The 24,212-nt window shown below is 42.4% G+C and overlaps 1 protein-coding gene and 1 pseudogene across 1 annotated transcript in view; one reads left to right on the top strand and one right to left on the bottom strand.

Moving 5' to 3' along the window:
• The window catches only part of PKD2L1 (polycystin 2 like 1, transient receptor potential cation channel), a 32,364-nt gene extending 10,501 nt beyond the window's left edge, over positions 1-21,863 (bottom strand). Inside the window, 2 exon segments of the mRNA XM_061194291.1 lie at positions 21,103-21,216; positions 21,629-21,863. Coding sequence (XP_061050274.1) covers positions 21,103-21,216; positions 21,629-21,863 — 349 coding nt within the window.
• Positions 13,504-14,115, top strand: LOC133093967 (ras-related protein R-Ras2-like; annotated as a pseudogene).
• Positions 21,864-24,212: the final 2,349 nt, after the last annotated feature.

The raw sequence follows: 24,212 nt of genomic DNA, 5'->3' as shown, positions 1-24,212 counted from the left end.
AGAACTCTTTGTATTACTCTTGTAACTTTTCAGTTCACTAATTAAACTTTAAATCAAAAAATTAAATCAAAAAATTTAAAGTAGGATTTGTCAGCCTCTTGTGAGCAATTCCCTTTAAGAATTTTATTTTCAAATCTTGGAACATATTTTATTCCCTTTCTGGAAAGGGAATGCTTTGGTGTGGACTGAAGTTCATCCACAGTCTTGGGGGAAAGAGAGGCCGGTGAGTGGTCCCAGATTAGGCACAAGCGACATCATACGTTTCCAGGAGGAAATCAGCAAAAAGAAAGCATTATTATTTCACATATCTGCATTCCACTCTATTAATTCCAAGAAATGACTTGACTTCTCTCTAAATCAAATCTGTGATTCCCATCCTTAGTATCTGTAGGACTCAGACTCAACTCTTCTGGATCTGGAAAATGGGTTGGAAATCAAACTTCTGTCTGCTGAGGGTCCGCCGCAGTTAAAACTGATGGTCAGTGAGCTGAACTTTTCCTAAAGACATTGCTGATTAAATTGTTATACCTCTAGATGGCCACTAGGTGGTAGTCACGGGTATATCTTTTTCGCCTCTCCAATTCTCCAATTATAAGTTACCACTCAAAATCAGTATTGCTCTGAAAAGATTGTCAACCCTTTACGGAGGCATAAAATCACTGATTATTATCCAAGACAGTAAAGACTATGTATTCTGAGAAAAATGGTTTCACCTAGTCAAATGCCCACTGATACTCAGAACACCTAATATATGCCCTATGTTAAGTGCTTGACATGCTTATTTCATTTAATCCTACAACAACCCTATGTATTAGGTGCTATTATTTCCCAGTCTCAGAGGGCTGAAGTCACTTTCCCAAGGTAAACAACTAAGGGAGCCAGGATTCAAATGCAAATCTGTTTGCCTCCATAGTAAACTAATTCTGTTCTGTTTTAAGGACAGCACTATATCCAAAAGGTAGAAGTTACAGGAGGGAAAACTTAAGTTTCATAAAAGGCAGAGATTCCTAACCATTAGTGCTTCCTATTGAGAAAAGGACCACACTTCACAAACATCATTTTGCCCCTGAGAGTGTCAGCAAAGGACCATCTGCTGAGGATCACGTGGAAGGGGTTCCTGCAATGGGCAGTGGCTGGCCTTCCTGGATCCTTCCTTTAAGATCCAGTGAAGGAGTGGAATTGCTCTGTGTGTTTCAAAAGGTAACACTAGGCCAGAGAAAGGGAAGGAACAGGGAGGAATCAGAATTTGTGTCAGTATATCAAATGTCAGTATGTCAGTACTTTAACACCTTTTAGGTGTAGTGAGGGCCTCATTCCAGGAAATTTTCAGACACTGCACAATGACTGCATGAGAATGCTATGAAAGGGATTCAGAGACCAGGTGGCCATCCACTACAGAGAATCTGATTTTTTTTCTCTTGGACAGAAACTAAATTCTCCTATACACTATATCATGCCTTTTAACCTTGGCTTCAGATCAAATTCACAGTTGCTGAATAATAACGATAATCACCACTACTGACACTTATTATTCACCAGGCTTTGAATACATTGTCTCCCATAATCCTGAAAAAAACCCTCATAAAGTAGGAACTATCTGTATTTTATGCAGATAACTGAAATCCAAAATGTTATTAAATAACTTGTCCAAAGATCAGATAGCAAGCAGGTAGGCTTGAATTCAAACTCAGGTCTGATTCTCTCCAAAGACCCTGAATTTAGCCACTGCTCTACATTATACTAACATATCACTCTACTACTCAAAATCCTTCTGATTAGGGACCTGACTCTCCTTCCAAAGGTCAATCCAAATGGTTAGGATTGTGCACGTTTATAAGGTGTCCTTATAAGAAAACTATTTGAAGAGTTCAATATCTGAGTCAGGAGGCAAATTATGAAAGCAGTTGGTAAACTCAAAAGATCAGCATCTTAAAAGAAGCTTCAGGGACTTCCCTGGTGGCGCCGTGGTTAGGAATCCGTCTGCCAATGCAGGGGACACGGGTTCGATCCCTGGTCCAGGAAGATCCCACATGCCACGGAGCAACTAAGCCCGTGCGCCACAACTACTGAGCCCGCATGCCACAACTACTGAAGCCTGTGCAACTAGAGCCTGTGCTCCGCAACAAGAGAAGCCACTGCAATGAGAAGCCCGCACACCGCTCACTGCAACTAGAGAAAGCCCGCGCACAGCAAAGACCCAATGCAGCCAAAAATATAATAATAAATTAATTTAAAAAAAAAAAGAAGCTTCAGATTTCTTCATTCTGGTATAAATGAATAAATGTATATAAATCTGTATGAAGAATCATACTCTGACATAGATGAGTCTCAAAGAAGGAAAAAAATCACAGGCATAAAAATGTTACCTGGGTTATTTACAATATCAAAAAATTACAAGCAACCTAAATGGCCTACAGAGAGGCAATAAATTATAAATAATTATAAATAAATTATATCACTGAGCCACTTAATGGAGTATGATACAGCCATTGAAATGGTAATAAAAGCAGAATGCAAAATTGTTTCGCTGCTATCATTACATTTAAATATTTTAAAAATATTAAATATATAAAACCTTAAAGGAAAATTGGACTTTTTAATGAACAGTATAATAGGCAGATTTTATTTCTCTTCATTCCCATGGAGTTCAATTAATGCTATAATAATAGAACATAAAAATAATAAAATCATTTTTAAAATCTTTCCACCTATTTGTTTTCAAGTCACAGGATGAAATTTCCAGGTGCTGGATGCTATACTGGGCTTTGTGACTACTTCCTAAGACCCTCTCTTGGTTCATACCATGATTTTATTTGAGGTATCACACCTCTACTAATCATCTCACATATGTTGCCGGGTGCTGAATCCACAGCTGGCTCTAGGACTTGGACAGGGAGCTCAGGGCGAAGCTAATCCACAAATACCCCTCCCTTGGTACCATTATCAGTTCAGCATGGGCATGTAATCCATTTGAGATCAAGGACTCATGAAGAGAGATTTCTGGAACATTTTGGGACCTACTGTCTCTTACTAGATACGAATAAGAAAGCCCCAGATGATCCAGACTTAGCATGAAACTGATTGTGCAGCTGACAGAACTGAATAACAGAAATAGGTGTCTTTGATGATGTCCTTAAGCCACTGGATTGATCAGCCCTGAACCCTGCCCTCCTTTGGACTTTCATTACCTAGACAAAAAATTCCATTCAGGTTTAAGCCTGTTTTCACTGGATTTTATTTTATTGTGACATATTCCTTACTTATAGGAAAACCATGACATTTTCAAAAAGATTGCATTATTTCTGAGGAAAATGGAGCTAGAAAAGCTTCTGCTACTGTCTGAACATCTCTAGAGGGCTGTGGATGACTTTAGCATATCTGTGACAAAGTCTACATTAATTAAAATACATTATTACCCTATATTGAAGAGGGCTTGCTGACTAGGTCAACTGATGATGATATTCTAGGAACATGCCTACCATTTATTTCTCAAAGCTTTCTGAACTATATTTTTGGGTAAAGTCACGTTTCTAGAATATCATGAAATTTATACACACAAACATTCATATGTGTGTTTATAAATATCTATAATGTACATATATGCACACATATATGTATGTATAGAGATACATAAATATATATATGTATGTAAATATATATCCCTACTCCTAAAAATTGCCTTTATAGAGAAGGAAATTATACAGATTTTAAGGGAGGCAGATATAAAAAACAGTCAAAAGAAAAGTAGCTCCAATCTTTAACATTGCTTTTATCCATTATGATATTCCATGTTTCTTACATAAAATCCAACAAAGCCAATTCTTCCCAGAGTTAGCATCTTCTTATTAACTGGTGTGCTCTTTCTTACTCACAATGAGAACTACTCAATCTATTTGTGTTTTCTTCTTTGCTTTGGTTTCCAGGAACCTCAGGCTTTGTTCTCACTTGCAGTGCATTTGTTTATCTTAAGTTATCTTCCTCCCCTATCTCTTCCCACGTCTTTTGTTGTCTTTTTATTACAATGCTAAAGGGTTATATTTTATTGTATCTGTGTTTTAAAAACATATATATATATTTATTTATTTATTTATTTATTTATTTGGCTGCGCCGGGTCTTAGCTGCGGCATGCGGGATCTTTTTTTTTTTTCAGTCATGGCATGCGGGATCTAGTTCCCTGACCAGGCCCTGAATTGGGAGCGCGGAGTCTTAACCACTGGGTCCCTGTATCTGTGCTTTTTAATGTAAGTGGCTCAGATTCCTTTTGGACATAGGTGGGGCATAAGTATATTGTAATTAAATAAGTGTGAGTGTAATAATTATTATTAATCATCATCGTGAGCTTGAATAATAACTTGATTTTATCCATTCCAATGTTTATAGTAGAGACCAAATATTCTTGTCCTCTTTTTTGAATTGCTGGAAGACCTTCCCAGCTCAGAGCAATAAGAAGTCAGCAGTTGCTTTGTGCCTCTCCTTTCCCAGGTGATTGCCATACAGGTTATCATCATGCTACTGAGCTCCTTCCCTGTCCCTAATTACTATTTAAGGGAACATAGCAATCCTTTTCTAACAGCACTCTTTCTGAGCAGGAACGAGATCCCTTCTCTCAACTAATTGACAAAGAACCTTGAAGAGCTGGGATGCTTCTGCCAGCAAGTGTATAATTCCTTTGTGTGTCTACACTACTCCTCTGTTGGAAACTCTGTGCCTTCAAGTGTTTGACACGCAAAAGCCAACTGCTCTTTCCTAAGCTGGCTAGCTCTGAGGAAAAGCATTGAGGATGCTTCTCTAGAAAAATGGAGGTCTCTTTCACCCCAATCCCAGCCCTGGCAGTCATTATGTGGATAGAACTTCCACTGTGATATCAGTTCTCCAACTGTTGAAGAGTTGGAAGTTCCTTGGGCTTTACCAATTCTATATATTTAACCAACAGGTCCTCTAATGGCCTTTTCCTGAGCCTCTCTTATCACCTGGCTTGCTGAGAAGCTCTCTCAAATATCTTTACCTATTTATTAGGACACTGGATCCCATTTGGCTTTGGTCATGTAAATAATTTGGAGGGAAATAAGGTGTATGATTATCCCTACAGGGTGAGTCTACTATCTTGTGAAATAAAATACAATGCCCTGAAACTCACCCTTCTTAATGCCTCCCCAACAGCCTCTGATGATAGTTTCACAATAGCTTAGCTAAACACTTTAATACTCACTCCTGATGGAAAAGAACCAGATCTCATCAGCTTCCATTATGATTTATGTCAGGGAGGTTATGAGTTCCTTGATTTCTCCAGGTTCCTTTAGCTGTTGCTGCTCCCATGCCAAACTATGGACACGATTTATTCTCCCCCTACCTGGCACAGACTGCTAGTTATTCCCCAGTAGCTTTCCTCTCCTTCTTGCATAATAATATAATTTTATCTAGGGGCACATGGCTGCCCAACTAAACACCACATTATCCAGCTTCCCTTGCAGCTAGGTATAGTGACCATTTGAATAAATTTTGGACAATGGAATACAAGTGGAGTGATATGTTCCCATGTACATCTCTGACTTATGTCCTTAAAAGGAAGGAAAATGCTTTCCCTTTCTATTTTCCTACTTCCTGTTGGCTAGAGCATGGACATAAGAGCAGGAGCTGGAACATGAGACAGATGCCATATGTTGAGGATGGCAAAGCAATAAGGTAGAATGAGCCTGGGCCCCACATGACTGTGGAGCCCCACATTAGTCCAGGGCTCCTTATACCTCAGATTGTTACATGACAGAGAAACAAGCTTCTATCTTATTTAAGCCACTGTTATTGCAGCTAAACCAGCATCCCAACTGAAGCAATTCATATGAATACATCCATATCAGAAGGGTACTTTGCAAAAGGAAATTTTCTAAGAAAATTAGGATAAGCATAGAGGGAAAAAGAGTTGAAGTCAACAAGCTGTTAGCACAAAATTCCTATCCTAAGAAAAGCCAAGTCTAATCTCAGACCTCTTGGTTAAAACCATTTACTGGATACACAGAACATTTTTCCTTTTCTTAGTACGATGTCGCCTATTAAGAAATTCTTTTGTTGTCAGGACTTCCCTGGTGGTCCAGTGGGTAAGACTCCACACTCCCGATGCAGGGGGGCCGGGTTTGATCCCTGATCAGAGAATTAGATCCCGCATGCATGCCGCAACTAAGATCCTGCATGCCGCAGTGAAGATCCCGCAACTAAGACCCAGTGCAGCCAAAATAAATAAATAAATAATAAATAAATAAATAATAAATAAATAAACAAACAAATAAATACAAAATGAAAAAGTTTTTTAAAAAAAGAAATTCTTTTGTTGTTCTTCTTCTTGGGCAATTCCTCCCTTCACGCTCTTCTTTGCTTGCCATTCCACCCACACATTCTGATTAATGCTATTGGATCATCCAAAGTTGGATTCCAAATACCTTATGGTTCTTAAGATGGAGAGTAGGCAGAAGAAAGTTGGGACCTGGAAATGAGGGAAGGGTTAAGTCCTCAGAGTGTTCACTGAAGGATTTCACATCAGTGTATCTAAGAGAATACAGCTGAGAGAACTATATCACTCACAGCTGCCTTGGTAACTAAGCATTATCAAGCCTTTTAGGACTTACGTTGAGAGGATTAAAGTTCTAGAGAACCTATGACTACACATGGCCCATTTTTTCTTAGGAAATCAGATTCCTGGCCACAGGGTTATGAGTTGCTTTTGAAAGAAATCAATCAGGCTGAAGGTGATCATTCTGAGAAGTGGAAAACGAATCCAAGAACTTACTAGTGATCCCCCTAAAATTTCTGACAGCTCTGAGATCTTATGACAGGGGTAAGAAAGACCTATAAAAATGTGTCCATGCTGAATCAATTTTGTAACAGATCATCTCAGGGGATGAAATACTGAAATAAGATACTACATGATTGGAGATGGGACTAGGGAACAGGCCACAAGAATACACTTGTGATTAGCTGCTGGAATTTCTCTGTTCTTTTCAATTTCTTAGTGCAGATGCAAGAGCGAGCAAAAGCAATTGATTCTTATAGATTTAATATAACCTTAGCTGATGGATTGTAAACTGTTACATTGTTTCAGAACCACTTGAAACGTTTATTAAGACAGCAGTTAAACCAGGAGGTCAAAGGCCCGGAGGAAGATGGATGGTCTTCTTCAGGGCCATCCTGGAAAGAAAAATACTGCCCCCCAAATAGCATAGTTCTTGTCCAAAAACCTCAAGACATAGAATGAACTTCAGCAATATCAGGAGAGATATATAAGACATATATAGCTTTGGTCTCTAAGAAGAAGGGCACACTGTTTCAAGAGAAGATGCCAACTGGGGTATAACATAAGAGACCTGCCTTAGTATGGGTTTTTTTTACTGGCTGATGAGTCAGAAGTGGTTCTACACATATTCTCCTAGAAGGATACAGAGGAAGACTGTGCTTGCTCTTATCTGTGTTTCCTTGAAAGATTTTGCCTGAGTTCTCCCAGAGACTGATCATCTTGAAAAATGCCAAGGCCATGGAGAGTACTATAGACCTGAGGTTTAAAGACTTTGCTGCCTAGGACTTCCCTGGTGGTGCAGTGGTTAAGAATCCGCCTGCCAATGCAGGGGACACAGCTTCGATCCCTGGTCCGGGAAGATCCCACATGCCGCAGAGCAACTAAGCCCGTGCACCACAACTACTGAGCCTACGCTCTAGAGCCCGTCAGCCACAACTACTGACCCCATGTGCCACAACCACTGAAGCCCACGAGCCTAGAGCCCATGCTCTGCAACAAGAGAAGCCACTGCAATGAGGAGCACGTACACTGCAACAAAGAGTAGCCCCCGCTCGCCACAACTAGAGAAAGCCCACGTGCAGCAATGAAGACCCCACCCAGCCAAAAATAAATAAATTAAATAAATTTAAAAAAAAAATAAAGACTTTGCTGCCTATATCTAACTACACCAAAGAGATATTTAATACTAAAACTGAGGAAGCATTAAGAGAAGAACCCTTGATGTTAAAGGGTGCCATGGCTAGAGTCCTTGAAAATGTGGACCCAGGAAACTTGGGAAACCAGGCAAGACATACCTAAACCACATATATAGGGGTTACCCCAATTATGATGCCACCATTTCACGCATTGTCCTTATAAAAGATTACAGAAAGGTGACTAAGGTAGTAGAATTGGTAATGAGTGATTTCACTGCAGAGAAGCCATGGACTTCACCTGTAATTTTGCAATCCAAGCTGCATGCATCAATGATTCCGTGAAGATTGTAGGATAATCAATACCATGACCAAACCATATGTTCATCCAATGCCAAGAATTGATTCTCTCTGGAGTTACAGGGTCTGTTAAGGGTAGCCCATCATTGATTGGCTCATGTGATATTGCAAAATAAAAGCAGTCCAGGAAAAATGTATGAAGACAGCTTCAGACACGCAGATAAATGCATCACCTCCTTTACTACAGGGCATGCGCACTCAGTATATAAAAGGAGGCTCTCAAATTGCTCTATAGAAAGGGAAGACATATTTAAGTAATTAATATATGGATTGATTTTTAAATCATTTAAATAGAGACCATGTCATTATCACTTTGAAGGGCGTGAACTCCTTGAAACACATTATCAAACTTTTCCTATGTAAGTTGGTACAACTGAGGCAGGAGATAGATGGGCTCCAGGCTAGACATTTACAACTGGCCTCCTGTTCACACTTCCTGGGGTAAGAAGAAGATGGGCTCCAGGCCAGACATTCATTACTAGCTCCCTGTTTACATTTCCTGAAGCAAGAGACAAATGGGCTCCAGGACTACATATTTATGACTGGACTCCTGTCTATATTTCGAGATCTGCACCTCATAAAAACCAGCAACAGAAATAGGGTAAGTAACCGAACATTGGACATTTTTATGGCAGGGACAGAGTGGGACTACACCCTGTTAAAAGATCAATAGGTCATATATTTCCCATCCTTGGGGCAAGGGAAACATTGCACATGTGCAGAAAGGCTCCTTGGGGGTCAAAAAGGAGGGGGCACCACCCCGTAATACGTGATGCTAAGGCCATCCCATAGGCCTCTGGCTGTAATCCATCTTGGAAGAAAGTTGTGCACGCATGCTGGGGAGGCTCCTAAGGCAGGTCAGGTGTGGAAAAAGCAACCAGATAATTGGCCAAAGGTAAACAAAGACCCAGAAGAACTGACCTATATAAATGACTTAACCGCCTCTTTACTGCACTCCTCCTCATTAGGGAGGATGTCCCACCCTTTCTCTCCAGGTGTGCATCTCTGCCTTGCTTCTATCTTAACTAAACAAACTGTTTCACTTGTTGTTGTGCTATGTCTCTAATAATAAACATTGTACCTGTTTTTACAGTTTTGCCTCTGTGAGAAATGCATTTTTCACTGGGGGCAAGAGCCAGGGGGTATGGTGGCTAGGTTTCCCAGTTTTCACCCAGGCTACCCAGGTTCAATTCCTGGGCAGGGAATTAAGATCTCGCTTCACACCACCACTCATTGCTGCCTCGCCAAGATCACAACCACTATGGAAAACAGTATGGAGGTTCCTCAAAAAACTAAAAATAGAATTGTCATATGATACAGCAGTCCCACTCCTGGGCATATATCCAGACAAAACTCTAATCCAAAAAGATACACGCACCCCTATGTTCATAGCAGCATTATTCACAATAGCCAAGACATGGAAGCAACCTCAACATTCACCAACAGATGAATGGATAAAGATGTGGTATATATATACAATAGAATATTACTCAGCTATAAAAAAGAATGAAATAATGCCATTTGCAGCAATATGGATGGACCTAGAGATTATCGCTAAGTGAAGTAAGTCAGAAAGAGAAAGACAAATACCATATGATATCACTTATATGTGGAATCTAAAATATGACACAAATGAACCTATCTAGGAAACAGAAACAGACTCACAGACATAGAGAACAGACTGGTGGTTGCCAAGGGGGAGGAGGTTTAGGAAGGATGGAGTGGGAGATTGGGGTTAGCAGATGTAAGCTATTATATATGGAATGGATAAACAACAAGGTCCTACTGTATAGCACAGACAACTATATTCAGTATCCTATGATAAACCATAATGAAAAAGAATTTTAAAAAAGAATGTATATATATATATATATATATATATATATATATATATGCATAACTGAAATACTTTGCTGTATAGCAGAAATTAACACAACATTGTAAATCAACTTCAGTTAAAAAAACAAAACAAAACACACCTTCCCTGGGGCTCAAGAACCAAAAGTGAACAATGTTTCCCTGGAGTTCCCATCAGAGAGAGCCTTTCAAAGAAATCTCAAGAAGCTGTGTCAGGGACAGGAGGACAGGGAAAAGGCTATGGACAGTGGACCAGAGAAAAAAGTCAAAAGGAAAGAAGAGTCAAATACTGCGGGCAGAGGTAGGTGAGAAGAAAGCAAAGTGGACCAGAGCTGGGGAAAGAGATGAGAGAGAAAAAAAGAGATGCTGGGAGAGTCAGGCCAGGATACAGAAGTACCCAGCAAGAAGCACTGCCCCTGATTCCTGCCTTCACTGCAAGCTGGCAGTTCCTGGAAGATATTTTGAAGTGTGTTAGTTTCTACGAAGTACATCAAGAGATCCTCCTACACTGAGATTATTGCCATCAGCCATCAACACCTTGGGAAAGCCTCCTACACTTCCCACCTTCGGTGAACATTTCATCTCTGTTTACACAGACCGCCTTCTAGTGTAAACCAACCAAAGCCTCTTATCTAAAATTTATGTATATTTACATGTGCCTAGAAAATGGCTGAAATGATATACATCAAGCTATTAATAGTGGTTAATAACAGTGGCCCTATTGGACTTTTTAAAACAAGGACTATGCATTAGTTAAAATTACATTTTCCTCTCATACTTGCCCTTCCAGACTCAGCAAAGCTCTTGCATTTCCATAGTCTGAGGTCTTAGCTGGCTTTTGCTGCCTCCTTCAACTCCTGCCTCCTCCAGGCTGAAAGCCAGAGTTGTTAAAACAAACAAGCAAGCAAACGGCAATGACTTTAGGCTTCCCTGGCATTGACTCTGGGCCTCCTTGGATGTGAATGGTTGCCTGCCTCTGGGACCTGCAACAGTTCCCAGGTCTCTCTGACCATTTTGCCCCTCACATCTTGCCATGGTCCAGAGCACTCCTTCACCATTACATTCATCACACCACATGTCACTGTTGGTTTACATGTCCACCTCCTTTGCTCCTTGAAGGCAGAGGATGAGTCTCTCTATTTCAAACCCTTTAACAGTTGGCCTAGGGCCTGACACGTAGTAGGACTTCATAAATGTTTGAACGTATGAATGTATGAATACCCAAGCTCTCATTGTCTCACCTGTCCTTTTGCTTCATGCTGTGAAATAATCTGCTCACCTTTGAGAACCACTGCCCTATGCCTCATTTCTGTGACTAGCACCTCCACCCAGACCTGAGAATCTGCCTGAACTTAAAACCCTAGACTTCCTGCTGCCACGACTCCATAGTGTAAAGAGATCATTATCAATATTATTATAATCCCTTACCTGTGTACCACATTGCATAGTTCTCAAAGAGCTTTTCCATGCAATATCTTGCTATAGCCGGTCAGCCATGGCCTGATTGTTCCACCTTACCCATGAGCGGTTTCCTATGAATCATGAAGTTCAGAGTTTATATGATTAGCTCAGAATCATTCAGCTAGCGAGAGGCAGGGTCAGCACTCAGACTCGTGCCTTATGAATACGTGCTACGTGTCCTTTCTCTGGCCACTTACACTGGTGGTGCCCCAGATTTCATCAGCTAGTGCTGCCTGCACTTCTGTGCTTGACTGAAGCATGGTGCGAAAGTACCCAGAGGGTTAGTGGCAAAGGAAGAGAGTTGTAAAAATGGAATAAATAAATAAATTTGAATTTAAAAAATCTGAGTTTAGTGATGTCTGACTTCCTCTATTCATGTTGTTTTATGGTTTTTGTTTTGCTTCTTGAGGGTTCTTCTTAAAAACCCTTTCCCTGATCCTAAGATCTAGCACTTAAATGTACTACTGTACTTCTAGAGACCAATGACAGTGCCACATGGGGGAAACTAAATGACAAGTTGTCACTCAGCATTGGACAACAGGATATGTCCAGGCCCACCGGTCTTGTAATAGTGATCCATGCCCTGGAAATTCTGGGACACCAGGGAATTCTGCTATAGCAAATATAGGTCAAAGCCTGCTGGTAGGGCCTAAATCCCTATCGTTTAAGTTGAACTGACTCAGATCACCTCACCCTAGTACTAGAAGGACTTCGTAATTCTCTGGGTCTGGATAGGCCAAGGGTAACTGAGTGTGCTGAGGCATGAAATCATCATCCCATGGCCATTCTTAATCCTTGGCAACCCCTTCTAGAGGGCTAATCTTTCTGATCCTTGCTAAGCATTATCCTGGTGTTTTCAAACAGACCTTGGGCTTCCAGTGGGTTAAACTTTACATTTCAGTATTTTCCAAATTTATGGAAATGATGTGGAATGACAACTGATATTTATTGAAAGCCCACTATATGCCAGGCACTGTAATAAGTACCTTATTTGTTTTCCATCAGTCTCACAAAGGCAGACATTATCCTCATGTGAAATACAAGGATAACACAACATTGCAAATTAACTATACCCCAATAAAAATTTTTTTTAAAAGGGGGACTTCCCTGGTGGTCCAGTGGTTAAGACTCCATGCTTCCACTGCAGGGGTCACGGGTTCGATCCCTGGTCAGGGAACTAAGATCCCACAAGCCGTGCAAAAAAAAAAAGAAAAGAAAAGAAATACAAGGAAATCAAGGCCTCCAGAGATTTAAGTATCTTGACCTACATCTTGTCAAAGGCACGTGTCTAGTAACTGGTTGTACCATCATTTGAAGCAAGTCACCTTATTCCAGGTCCCATGCTCTCTCCGTCACCACGGTGCCTTCACTAATGTTATGATACTATGTGACCAATTATCTTCTGCCATCATTACAGCCACATGGGGGTTAGGGGCTCACCCACAGACATTTCCTGAACGTTCAACATCTTTCTGTTCCTTTCTTTGTTAATTCTAGGTATGCTCAGTCAAGAAAGACATCTTCTATAACGGTTTCTCAAAAAATTAAAAATAGTACTACCATATGATCCAGTAATTCTACTCCTAGGTATTTATTCAAAGGAAATGAAATCACTATCTCAAAAAGATATCTGCTGAGAGGGCCATTTGTAGCGGCGCTGGAGGCTGCGTTCGGCAGGCACTGCGAAGACGTACGCAGGAGTGAGGCCCCCGGCCGCTGCAGCCCCTCGCCGCTGCGGTCACCTCGCTTCTCCGCGTCTCGGTCGGGACCCGGTCAGCCCGGGCGCCGCGCTGCCGCCCGGACCGGCCCTCCAGCAGCTCCCGGCCCCCGGGACCCCCGCCCGGCCGCTCGCCCGCAGCCCGCCGGCCGCACAGGTTCCCGGAGCCGGGCCGAGGGCGGGCGGCGTCCCCATGGCCTCCGCCGGCTGGCGGGACGGCTCCGGCCAAGAGAAGTACCGGCTCGTGGTGGTCGGCGGGGGCAGCGTGGGCAAGTCGGCGCTCACCATCCAGTTCATCCAGTCCTATTTTGTAACGGATTATGATCCAACCGTCGAGGATTCCTACCCAAAGCAGTGTGTGATGGGTGACCGGGCAGCCCGGCTAGATATTCTGGATACAGCGGGACAAGAGGAGTTTGGAGCTATGAAAGAACAGTATATGAGAACTGGCGAGGGTTTCCTGTTGGTCTTTTCAGTCACAGATAGAGGCAGTTTTGAAGAAATCTATAAGTCTCAAAGACAGATTCTCAGAGTAAAGGATCGTGATGAGTTTCCAATGATTTTAACTGATAATAAAGCAGATCTGGATCATCAGAGACAGGTAATGCAGGAAGAAGGACAGCAGTTAGCACCGTAGCTTAAGGTAACATCCATGGAGGCGTCAGCAAAGATTAGGATGAATATAGATCAAGCTTTCCATGAACTTGTCCGGGTTATAAGGAAATTTCAAGAGCAGGAATGTCCTCCTTCACCAGAACCAACGAAAGAAAAAGACAAGAAAGGCTGCCACTGTGTCATTTTCTAAGAATCCCTTGAATTTTAGCTACCAATTTCCAGGAAAAGCCCTCATCTTCTCCCTCTCTCCTTACAGTTTACATCACGTTGGTACCTTTCTAGCCTTAGATAAATGATCACCGTGGTAGCCTTAGACCAAGAAGCTGGCTAATCCTTTACATGAAGCTAATCCAATGGTCATTCAAGACAGATTTAAAGGAAACACTAAGGTTGCTTCAAGGATTATCTGATTCCTTTAAAATGGATATCTATATACACAGACACATTCTTTTTTTAAGGACTTACTTTTAATAGGGATGAATCAGTTTTGGGACCTAAGCTGTTTGCCAAGCTGAAGTCATAGATTGTGAAATAACTTTTAACTTCTGGAATCATATTGCCTACTGTTACTCTAAATAGAAACATAGGGAGTTTTTTTTAAATGTGAATTTTTGCCTATCTCTAAAAATTTTGATGTCAACTTTAGTTAACCTTTAATACACTGAATTGAATCCACAAAAGTGAGACATCTCAGACCTTTACTGATGCTATAGCCTTTGTTTTCCAGTGGCCAAAATACCAAAATGCCTATTGTATTTATAGGTTAAAAACTGCGTGTAAAGCCTTTAATATTATTCCTAAAGATAATATTCTATGTGGCCAAATATTTGGACTCATTCTGGACTTAGTCATTTTAGTGTTCTTGGTTTTTTAATTTAACCCTTTTCACAGCCATGTTGAGAGTAAAAATAAATAATTCCTGTCTGTCTTCCTTTTCAAGTATTTCTGGATAAGGGTTTCAAAAAAACTAAAACTGTTTTTGTTTGTAATATAAAATATGGAATTGATCTTTCCAGGGTCAGAGATGATTAATGTTTTGCTATATACTTTTATACATTATTTTCTTATCAAACCAGTTAACAAGTATCTTTATATGTTTGTAAGCAAATATGCTTTCACAGCATACCTTGTGTATATGTAAAAATAAGTATTTAATTCTCACTGTGCACTTTTAGCTGACAAAGGAAAAAAAGTCAAAACTACAGAAACTGTGGTAGAGCCTTACATGCTGTTCTGGTCCTGGTTGTACCCACCTTTGGCCAGTCACATAGCTACTCAAGAAACCTTCCCAATAGAGTACAACGGGATGAGAGTCTGAAATCACTTCCTATATCCCCTACTAGATATTGACTGTTATATAAAGTAGTAAGTGGTAAAACTTTTAATTGACAATTAGTATAACTGTGGATAACGTCTGATTTTGTTTTTAATTCTGTGGATTGTGTTTAAACAATTCAAAAGTATGTTCCTGATTTTGAGATACTAAGTGGTATTGCACAGTTGTCACTTTATTGAATGTGTACAACAGTTCCATGAAGTTTTTAAAGCATACCCTTGAATAGCTTCAGGTGCTATAATTAAAATTGACCTGTTATCACACACACAAAAAAAGATATCTGCACCCCTAAGTTTACTGCAGTATTATTTACAATAGCCAAGACATGGAAACCACCTGAGTGTCCACTGATGGATGAGTGGATAAGGAGAAGGTGATGTGTGTGTGTGTGTGTGTGTGTGTGTGTGTGTGTGTGGAGAAAGAGAGAGAGATATTGTATGATCTCACTTATTTGTGGAATCTTAAAAAACAAAGAAAATCAAACAACCACCAGAAAACAAAAAACAAAAACAAGACAAGAACAAAAAACCCCTCTGAACTGATAGATACAGAGAACAGATTGGTGATTACCAGATGCAGGAGATGGGCAAAATGGGTGAAGGTGGTCAAAACATAAAAATTTCCAGTTATAAGATCAATAAATCCTGGGGTACAGGACTGGTGACTATAGTTAATAATACTGTATTCTATATTTGAAAAGTTGCTAAGAGAGTAGATCTTAAAAGTTCTCATTACAAGAAAAAAAACTGTAACTATGTGTGGTGATGAATGTTAACTAAACTTATTGTGGTAATCGTTTCACAATATGTAAATATATCAGATCATCATGTTGTACACCTAAAACTAATACAATGTTACATGTCAATTGTATCTCGATTTAAAAAAAGACATATTCTTCCTGATCTCCAAGCTTACTTCAGCCTCTCCTGTTAATGCAAGATTCCACCAATCTATGGACAGAACCTTAAAATTCTCTACAAGAAAGCAGAGTGAACAGAGGCAGGCATTTCCTTACAACCAGTAGCGGATAAAGAACATCCAATTGACGTTAGTTGGTGTGTAGATACAAGTCACCAAAGGCCAAGGGTCTCTGCCCTCCTCCCCAGCTCCATGGTGACCAGACCCAGCCTTGTCTTGGCTCAGAGCCGCTCCTATGGGGGGGAGTGGGGGCAGTCCCAGGTGCACCTTTGAGATTACAATACTGTCTCCTAAAACAAACAGCCATTGTTTCCACACAAAGACCTTCAATGTTTCCTCCATCAACAAAAGGCTACAGCCATCAGCCAAGAAGACAAAAGGCTGGAAGCCCTTTCAGAAACAGCATGACAGTGGGAGGGAAGGGGTGGAGGCAGGAAGATCATTCTCCAGCACTTTCTCTGCCCAGTAATAGGACTGACTCCACCCATCAGGGACCGTTCTGAATTACTGATCACTCCTGGACTATTCATAATGACAATAACAGCTTCCTAATCTGTCGAACGGAAATAATAATATCTATCCCTTACAGGATCGCTGTCAGGATCAAATGAGATAATAGGTATGAAAGCTCTTTGTAAGGTTTAAAGGGCTGCACGACTGATATGGTTATTATGAAAAGATCGATGGTTCACCCACAATGCCTGCATTAAAAAGATAGATCTATTTTAGCCAGATGAGACTCCAAATAGCCCTGGTGTCTAGACCCACCCAGTTCCTAGAGTAAAGCATAAGGGAGAAGAAATGTGGTCAGTATGGCTGACCACTATAGTTTACTAGGGCCCATCCCAGGCCAAACTGCTGTGCAGGTGATGCCTGACTTAGTTGACTGTTCTTTCCAGCCCCAGGAACCCACATCCTGGAAATAAGCCCTCTGATGGTTGGTCCCTCACCTAAGGTCTAATGTGCCAAACTTCACCCCCAATCTTCTTCATTGCCTGTCTTCAAATATACTTCTTATGCAATTTACACAAAAGTAAATACACATAGTATATTAAAACATGAGAAAATTGTCCATCCTCACGAGTAACCAAAGACCAATAAATTAAGGTAAATTGTACTATGTTATGCCTATTCAGTAATAAAAAATATAAATAAGAATATCCAATGTTAGTGAAGTTGTGACAAAAATTGGTATGATCTTACAGTGCTAGCAACATAATAAATTTATATGATTGCTTACAGAGGCAAAATGACAACACATAGCAAGTACCAAGAATACATTCCTGTCTTTGCAGTAATTTTCTCTCCCTGGAAATTCCAAGGAGATAATTCAACAAAAGTGGTGAAAAAAAGCAGCAAGCATAGATATATTTACCTACTCTAGGCAAATATTGAAATAACAAGAGAAATGCTTTAGTTAATTGTGGTGTGACTGTAGTCATTAAAATGAAAATATAAAAACAACTTACAAACATGAGGAACTATGATATAATTGTAAGTGGTAGTGTACAATATGATACAACTAGGCAAAAGTATGTTAATACCACATATATTCTCTACATTTGCTTATGTACTATAGCCCTTTGGAGAGCCAAAAAGCTATAGAAATATCTAAGTGGGATTTTTTTTTGCCCTGAAAGAAACTACTTCCACCCCTTTGGGGGCTATATCATCCCCACTGAGAATATATAGTCTAGTTGCAGGTGGCCAGAGCTCAGGGAGGCTGAGGAAGCTGAGATGCCAGACAGGTGAGGTCAGGACCCTAGAGAGCACCAAAGAAGCCCTCCCGAGACCATGTCCAAGGCTCAATGCTGCCTGAAGATTAGCCTGAAGGAAGGAAGGGGCTGGAAGGGCATGGGGCCTAGGAAACTAGTTTTAGTAGTATTTTATTATGTGTTGTAGGAACCATCAGAATGTGAAGGCCTCCAAATTCTCTTTCATAAGAATGTTCTTGAGGGGGCTGGCAGTTTGTGCTTATAACTCTTCAATGGCTCCCCACAGGGTCCTCAGGATAGCATCCCAATTCCTTATCATACCTTATAAGACCCTTCATGACCCGCCCCTGCTTAAATGGCCAGCCTTGTCATCTTTTACTACTTTGCTCTTCAAACTCTCTGCTCCAGCCACACTGATGCACTCTCACTAAACCATGCCCTCTGTCACTTCTGGGGCTTGCCACATGCTGTTCTGTCTCCCCAGAAACTTCCCTTGTCTTTACCTCTCTTTCAGGGAGCTAAATTCTCCTCATTTTTCAGATTTTAGTTTAGAAATTATTTCCTCTGCATGTCCTCATATATTCCCCAAATCTGGATACAACTGAAGTAACAGCATCACAGAACTCTGAACTGGTCAGACTGACTATGGAGTATTTTATCCATTACTGGCATCATATAGATCAGGCCTAGAGACAGGCAAGCAGGATGGTGAGCATTACAGAATATTTTTTACTATATGCTAGGCACTGAGGTAATGACTTCATGGATATTGCCTCATGTACCTTATGTAATAATCCTATTGGATTGGGTAGGTACAGATGAGAAAACTGAAACTCAGAGAAGTTAAGCAACTTACTCAAGGTCCCTCACCTGGTAAATGGTAGAACCTGGTGTTTGAACCCAAGTCTGTGTAAATTCAGAGCCCATGCCTTCAATCTCTGCATAATACCACTTCCGGAAACCATGTTATAATGACTGGTTTAGTGAGAAACTAGAAGGTAACTAATCCAGAGAACATATTACCAAGAAGAAACATGATAGCCATATTCAGTCACAGTTGAAGGGTTGTCACTTCGGAGAGTAACAGGGAAGTAGATGGCTCAATAGAAGGAAGTTCTCAAAAGGAGAAGATGAGCCCCTGAAAGGCTCAAGGATCAGTCATCTCTGTATATCTCAGTCCAATGTCTGGCACAGAAAGGGGAGCTCAGTGGATGAAAGGAAATAGGGCTTCCCAACAGTAGAAGAGCTGCCCCATGAAAGAGTGAAACTCCCATGGATGTTCCCCACGATGGGGCTGCTTGGTCACCTGACAGAGCACCGCAGGAGGGATCTTAGAGAAAGGATTTCTGCATCCTTGAACTAGATGACCTCTAAAGCTCCTGGCCACTCAAGGATTCTGTAATTATTGGACTGAGTCCATGACTCAGACTTTGGCAAGCTACAGACCATCTAGTATTTGTCAGTGCATTGAGATCTCAAAAAGTAGAGAACACAAGTGGATAGGACTTCTGGGCTCCCAGAACTTAAGCTTCCCATCCTGAAGCCAGAATGGTTCACTCTAACTCTGGGGAGCTAGAAACCTCCCAATCTTGCTCCAAAGGCTAACCTGGAAATGGAGATATTCGAGTCATTTATAGAGAAAGGCTCTGCCTGCAGGTTACAGCTGCAGTCACAGGATCTGAAAAAGGAGAGAAACATTCCTTCCTAGCAGATGGTTGAGACAAAAAGTCAATATGTCAACAAATGAATTTCTGAGAGTCATTGCTGAAAGGAGTCAAATGGGCCCCACAAAATGTACACTGGTTTGACAGTTGTTCCCCACGTGCTCTGCCTCCTTTCACTCCATGCTGATGGCCTATGGTAAACATGCAGAACTGTCCTGTCTATCCCCACAGAGTGAGTCCCAACAGCGTACAACCAAAACAAGTGTTCAGTTTTCCTAGAGGGCTCATACACATGTGGATAGCTCACAAAGATGATGAAATTTTTAACCAAAACTTATATAATCAGACCTTCAGATTCTACTTGCAAACAATTCATGCATCCTAAAAAGAACAGAGGCTTCTGTGGGGTATAAAGCCACTTAGTAATGGAGGCACCTTAGTTGTAAGGTCCAAGCTGCAACTTCAGTCAACACACGCATACACACACAACTCTATGAAACTAGCCAAAATTCACTTGTGCAAAAATTTAAAGAAGCAATTAATAGATAAGCAAAGCATGTTTATCTGTAGGCCTTATAGCATCTCTTTGGTCCACCTTTATTATTATCTCCAATTCTTTGACTCTATTCTTCCATGGTTCACCGATCTATCTATTCACTTGCTTCTCTCAACTTAGAGACCAAACCTTCCCAGCTTATATCTATAGATAGATCTTCAGATAAGCTTCCCTCAAAGCCTGTGGCATGGTGCTCTTTCACATGGGAGAACCTTAGCTGCACTGACTACCACACCATTTGCATCTTTAATCCTTTTATTAGGGATCTGAGCTCTAAGGCCTGCTGAATCTTTTTCCTCCTGCCTCCAAAGAAATGTGGATCAGACCTAGTATAATAACTCTGTGAAACCCACCAAACTATTTTTTCTGAACAGAAAGAAGTGTCTTGGGACTTCCCTGGTGGCACAGTGGATAAGAGTCCACATTCCCAGTGCAGGGGGTCCGGGTTCGATCCCTGGTCAGGGAACTAGATCCCACATGCATGCCATGGCTAAGAGTTCACATGCCACAACTGAGGAGCCCGGGAGCTGCAACTAAGGAGCCTGCCTGCCACAATTAAAACCTGGTGCAACCAAATAAATGAATGAATAAATAAATAAATAAATAAAAGGAGTGTCTTCCACTCTTTACAGAAGGGTAAAAACTTCCACCTGCTAATAGAAAACAGTGGCTGTTAAGTAGATATCAGGAACTTGAACTTAAAAAGTGGATTCCCCTTGTAACACTTGATGAAGTAACCTGTATTAAAAGTTTTCCAATAGTCTGCCTTTTTCTCCTGAACTCAGTGACAAGTTCTTTTTAATTAAAAGATCTTAAGCTGAAAAGGTATAAAATAGAATGTTATTATTGATATAAAGATCCCAGGGCACAGCCTGCTCATACAGATGGAGGCTGTACCCACAGATGTTGCCCACAGAGGTGTGTGCCCAGTTGTTGTACACATAGATGTTCTCACACACAGATGTATACAGAGACAGATGTTACTCACAGAAACAGATGTCCACCAGGAACACGACGTACACCAAAAGCTCCCGCAGGATGGTCTTGACATAAAGTTCCCGGTTCTCAGCTGTGTTCTCAGTCAAGGTTGTTCCCCAAAGTCCTAAGGGAAGGACATTGGAAAGATGCCCACGATTCCCAGCAGCAGGGTTGCTTCCAGTTACCCTACCTTTCAGTCCCTGGACTTTATTCTCATTTCCACGCCAGCCCTTTTACCTGTCACCTTATCCCACGTGGGGCAGTCTAAGGCATCATCACATCCATGTCTTCCCTCAAACTAGCTCCCTCATACTCTTCTGGGTCCCCAAGAGATGACTATGCCAGGCTTTCCCTCTGGGAGACCACTAGACTAGCCTCTGTACTCTGGGGCATTCAGCTCTAACACAGACCATTCACAAACCCCAAAGACACACTGAGATTCCACCTCTTCTTCAGACTGTATTCCCTTCCAACAGCTTCTGTGGACCCCTTCTCCTGACTCCAGTATCTCAGGAGAACCCTCCCCCACCAGGTACCTCTGATGCCACGACAGATCTGAAGGCAGCAACTGGACACCAGAGTCTTGTGTGCCTTCTCCTGGGGTCCATCTTCAGGCTTCTTGGGTTGGGGTTGAGGAGGCACCGCACTGGAGATGGTACAGATCCTCAGTGTCCCACACGGGGAGGGGGCGCCACTGTAGGCGGGGTTGTCCCAGGCTCCGCTCCCCAGCTTTTGTAGCTCCTGCCCCTTGGGACATTGCACAGCATTCATGGGGAATGAGGCAGGAGACCTGGCACCTCAGGTACCCACTCTCACCTGGAGAAAGAGAGAACAAAGACACAGCCCAGCCTAGCCAGCAGAGGGCAAAGGAAAGGGAGCGTGAGAGCAGCTGGTCTCACACAGCCTCTGTCTCCTGCCTTTTGTAGGGGGAAAGCGGTGCCTGTTCAGGGGAGGGAGCAGAGGAGAAGAAGGGTGGGGAATGACCATCAATCCTATCAGGGGCTCTGCCCCTGTCTTGCTGCAAGTGCCAGGGCCAAGAAGAAAGGGAGTGGGAGGGAACTGGGAGCCAGGGGCTTGATGGGGAATAGGAGGGTGTGGAGACTGGGGCTGGAAGGAAGGAGGGGTGAGAGAGGTGAATGCTGTGGGGAGAGGAGGGCTGCTTGCAGATGGGGCCTTGGAGGGATGGTCCTGAGTCAGACAGAAGAGGTGATGAAAGAGCAATGGGTGGGGCTGGGAGGAGTGGGAGGCTAGCGGACTCCACAGCAGGTCTGAGTTCATGTCCACTAAAAGCTCCTGAAAGGGCCGCCATGGATCGGGGTGGGGACCAAGGGCAGGCACAGGAGACTGAAAAGTGTTGCCTCCCTCCCAGGCTCAGCCAACGGTGTCTGAGGCTCTTTTACTGTCTCACCTGGAGCTGCCCCCTCTCCTACCTCATTCCACCCCCGTAGCTGGGGGAGAAGGATAGTGGCAGGAGGACCCCCTGCTTCAGATACTTAAGGGACAGGCTCTCTGGCCACTGATGAGGAGGGGAAAAGCCTGCAGAGTTCCAGATTATCTGTATCCTTTTTTCCGAGGTCTGCCCTCTTGTAGCTTATGGGTGAGCTATGCTGCTAGAAAGGTCTTCTTTGAAGGTGTAGGGCTCAGCCTAGGGAAAAGGCTAAGCACTGACTGGGAAGATGGATCAGAGAGCAAAGGGCAAGGACTGTGTGACCTGGGACTCCTTAAGGGGAAGGTATATCTGGACCCAGCTCAGCTGACAATCTTATCTTGTGGCTCTGCTTAGTACTGGACCTAAAACTCAAAGCAGGAGCACAAAATGCTCATAGAAGAGGTATCCAGGCTGATCCGCTTTTTATCCAGTCTTGGTTTCTGAATCAAAACCCTGGCAAGGACCCTTAAGCACATCCTTGCCTGTGCCCAGATCCAGCCTCTGATCACATGCCCTGGCTCGTTCGTCTACAGGCTCAGTATGCGGCTGGTCCCACAAGTGCAGGTGGTTACCTCCTCCCTGATGGCTGGAGTGGGGGCTGCCCTCTCTCCAGCTCCTGGCTCCCCATCTGGGCTACTCTACTGATGCGGTGGCCTGAAGCCCACCTTTGTGCTCAGTAAAACATCAGCCTGGTGGAAGCCACCAGTCTTAAGTGTCCCCATAAAGAGATCCTGATCCCAGACAACCCAGGGCTGGGCTCAGCTCCTTGATAAATAAATGTACCTCAGCATCTGAGATAGTGGCTGTCCTACCCCTGGGTCTGCTGCATGGAGCTCCTGCCCCAGGCCCAGATATTATGAAGGGAATTAACTCTCTGTCTGGGCTGGAGTTAAGGCCACTCTGTGAGCTTTCCTAGATGGAGGAGTTCCCATCTTTCCATTTTTTTCGTTAGTGGGACATACATCCCAAGGTGTTTGTTTTCTTTGGGAAGACAAAGGATCAGGAACTGGGCCTGTACTGCTCATTTTGTCTGAAATCATCTGATAGTGAAGGAAAGGGAGCTGCTACCTCTCACCCATATGCTTTTCAAACAATTGCAAAAGGACCCCTGGCTTGCAAAACTGAACTCTGGGACAGAGGTGATGAACAGGAAGCTAGCAGTATAGTCCAGAGAAGTGGGGAAAGGAACTGGAGATGGTTTCTGATTCCTTTGTGGTAATTTTGTATCCTAAGGGAGGCTTGTGAATAGCAGGGGTTTGCATGGACCCAAGGAGGTTCATCACGTGACAGGTCCCAGTCCCCTGATGATGCTGAAAGCTCAGCTTCTCTGGACACTGGTGCCGAATCAAATCTTAGAGACAGAGTTTTGGGTGAAGTAGAAAAGGACAGCTTTATTGCTTTGCCAGGCAAAGGGGGACACAGTGTGCTCCTGCCCTTGAAAACTATGTGTCCCTCTTGGAGAGGATAGTGAGAAGTTTTACAGTAATGGTTCAAAGAGGCCGTGATCAGCTTGTGGACATTCTTCTGATGGGTTGGTGGTGAGGTAAGTAGGAGTCAGTATCATCAACCTCCAGGTTCCAACTGGTCTGGGGTCTACATGCCTGTGGGCAGCATACCATCATTAATCATTAACTTCTCCCACCTGGAAGGGGTTTCAGTATCTGCAAAACAGCTCAAAGATATTGTTGTGT

This window comes from Eubalaena glacialis, chromosome 1, assembly GCF_028564815.1.
Source record: "Eubalaena glacialis isolate mEubGla1 chromosome 1, mEubGla1.1.hap2.+ XY, whole genome shotgun sequence".
Lineage (NCBI taxonomy): Eukaryota > Metazoa > Chordata > Mammalia > Artiodactyla > Balaenidae > Eubalaena > Eubalaena glacialis.
This window is presented reverse-complemented; position numbering and strand designations above follow the sequence as displayed.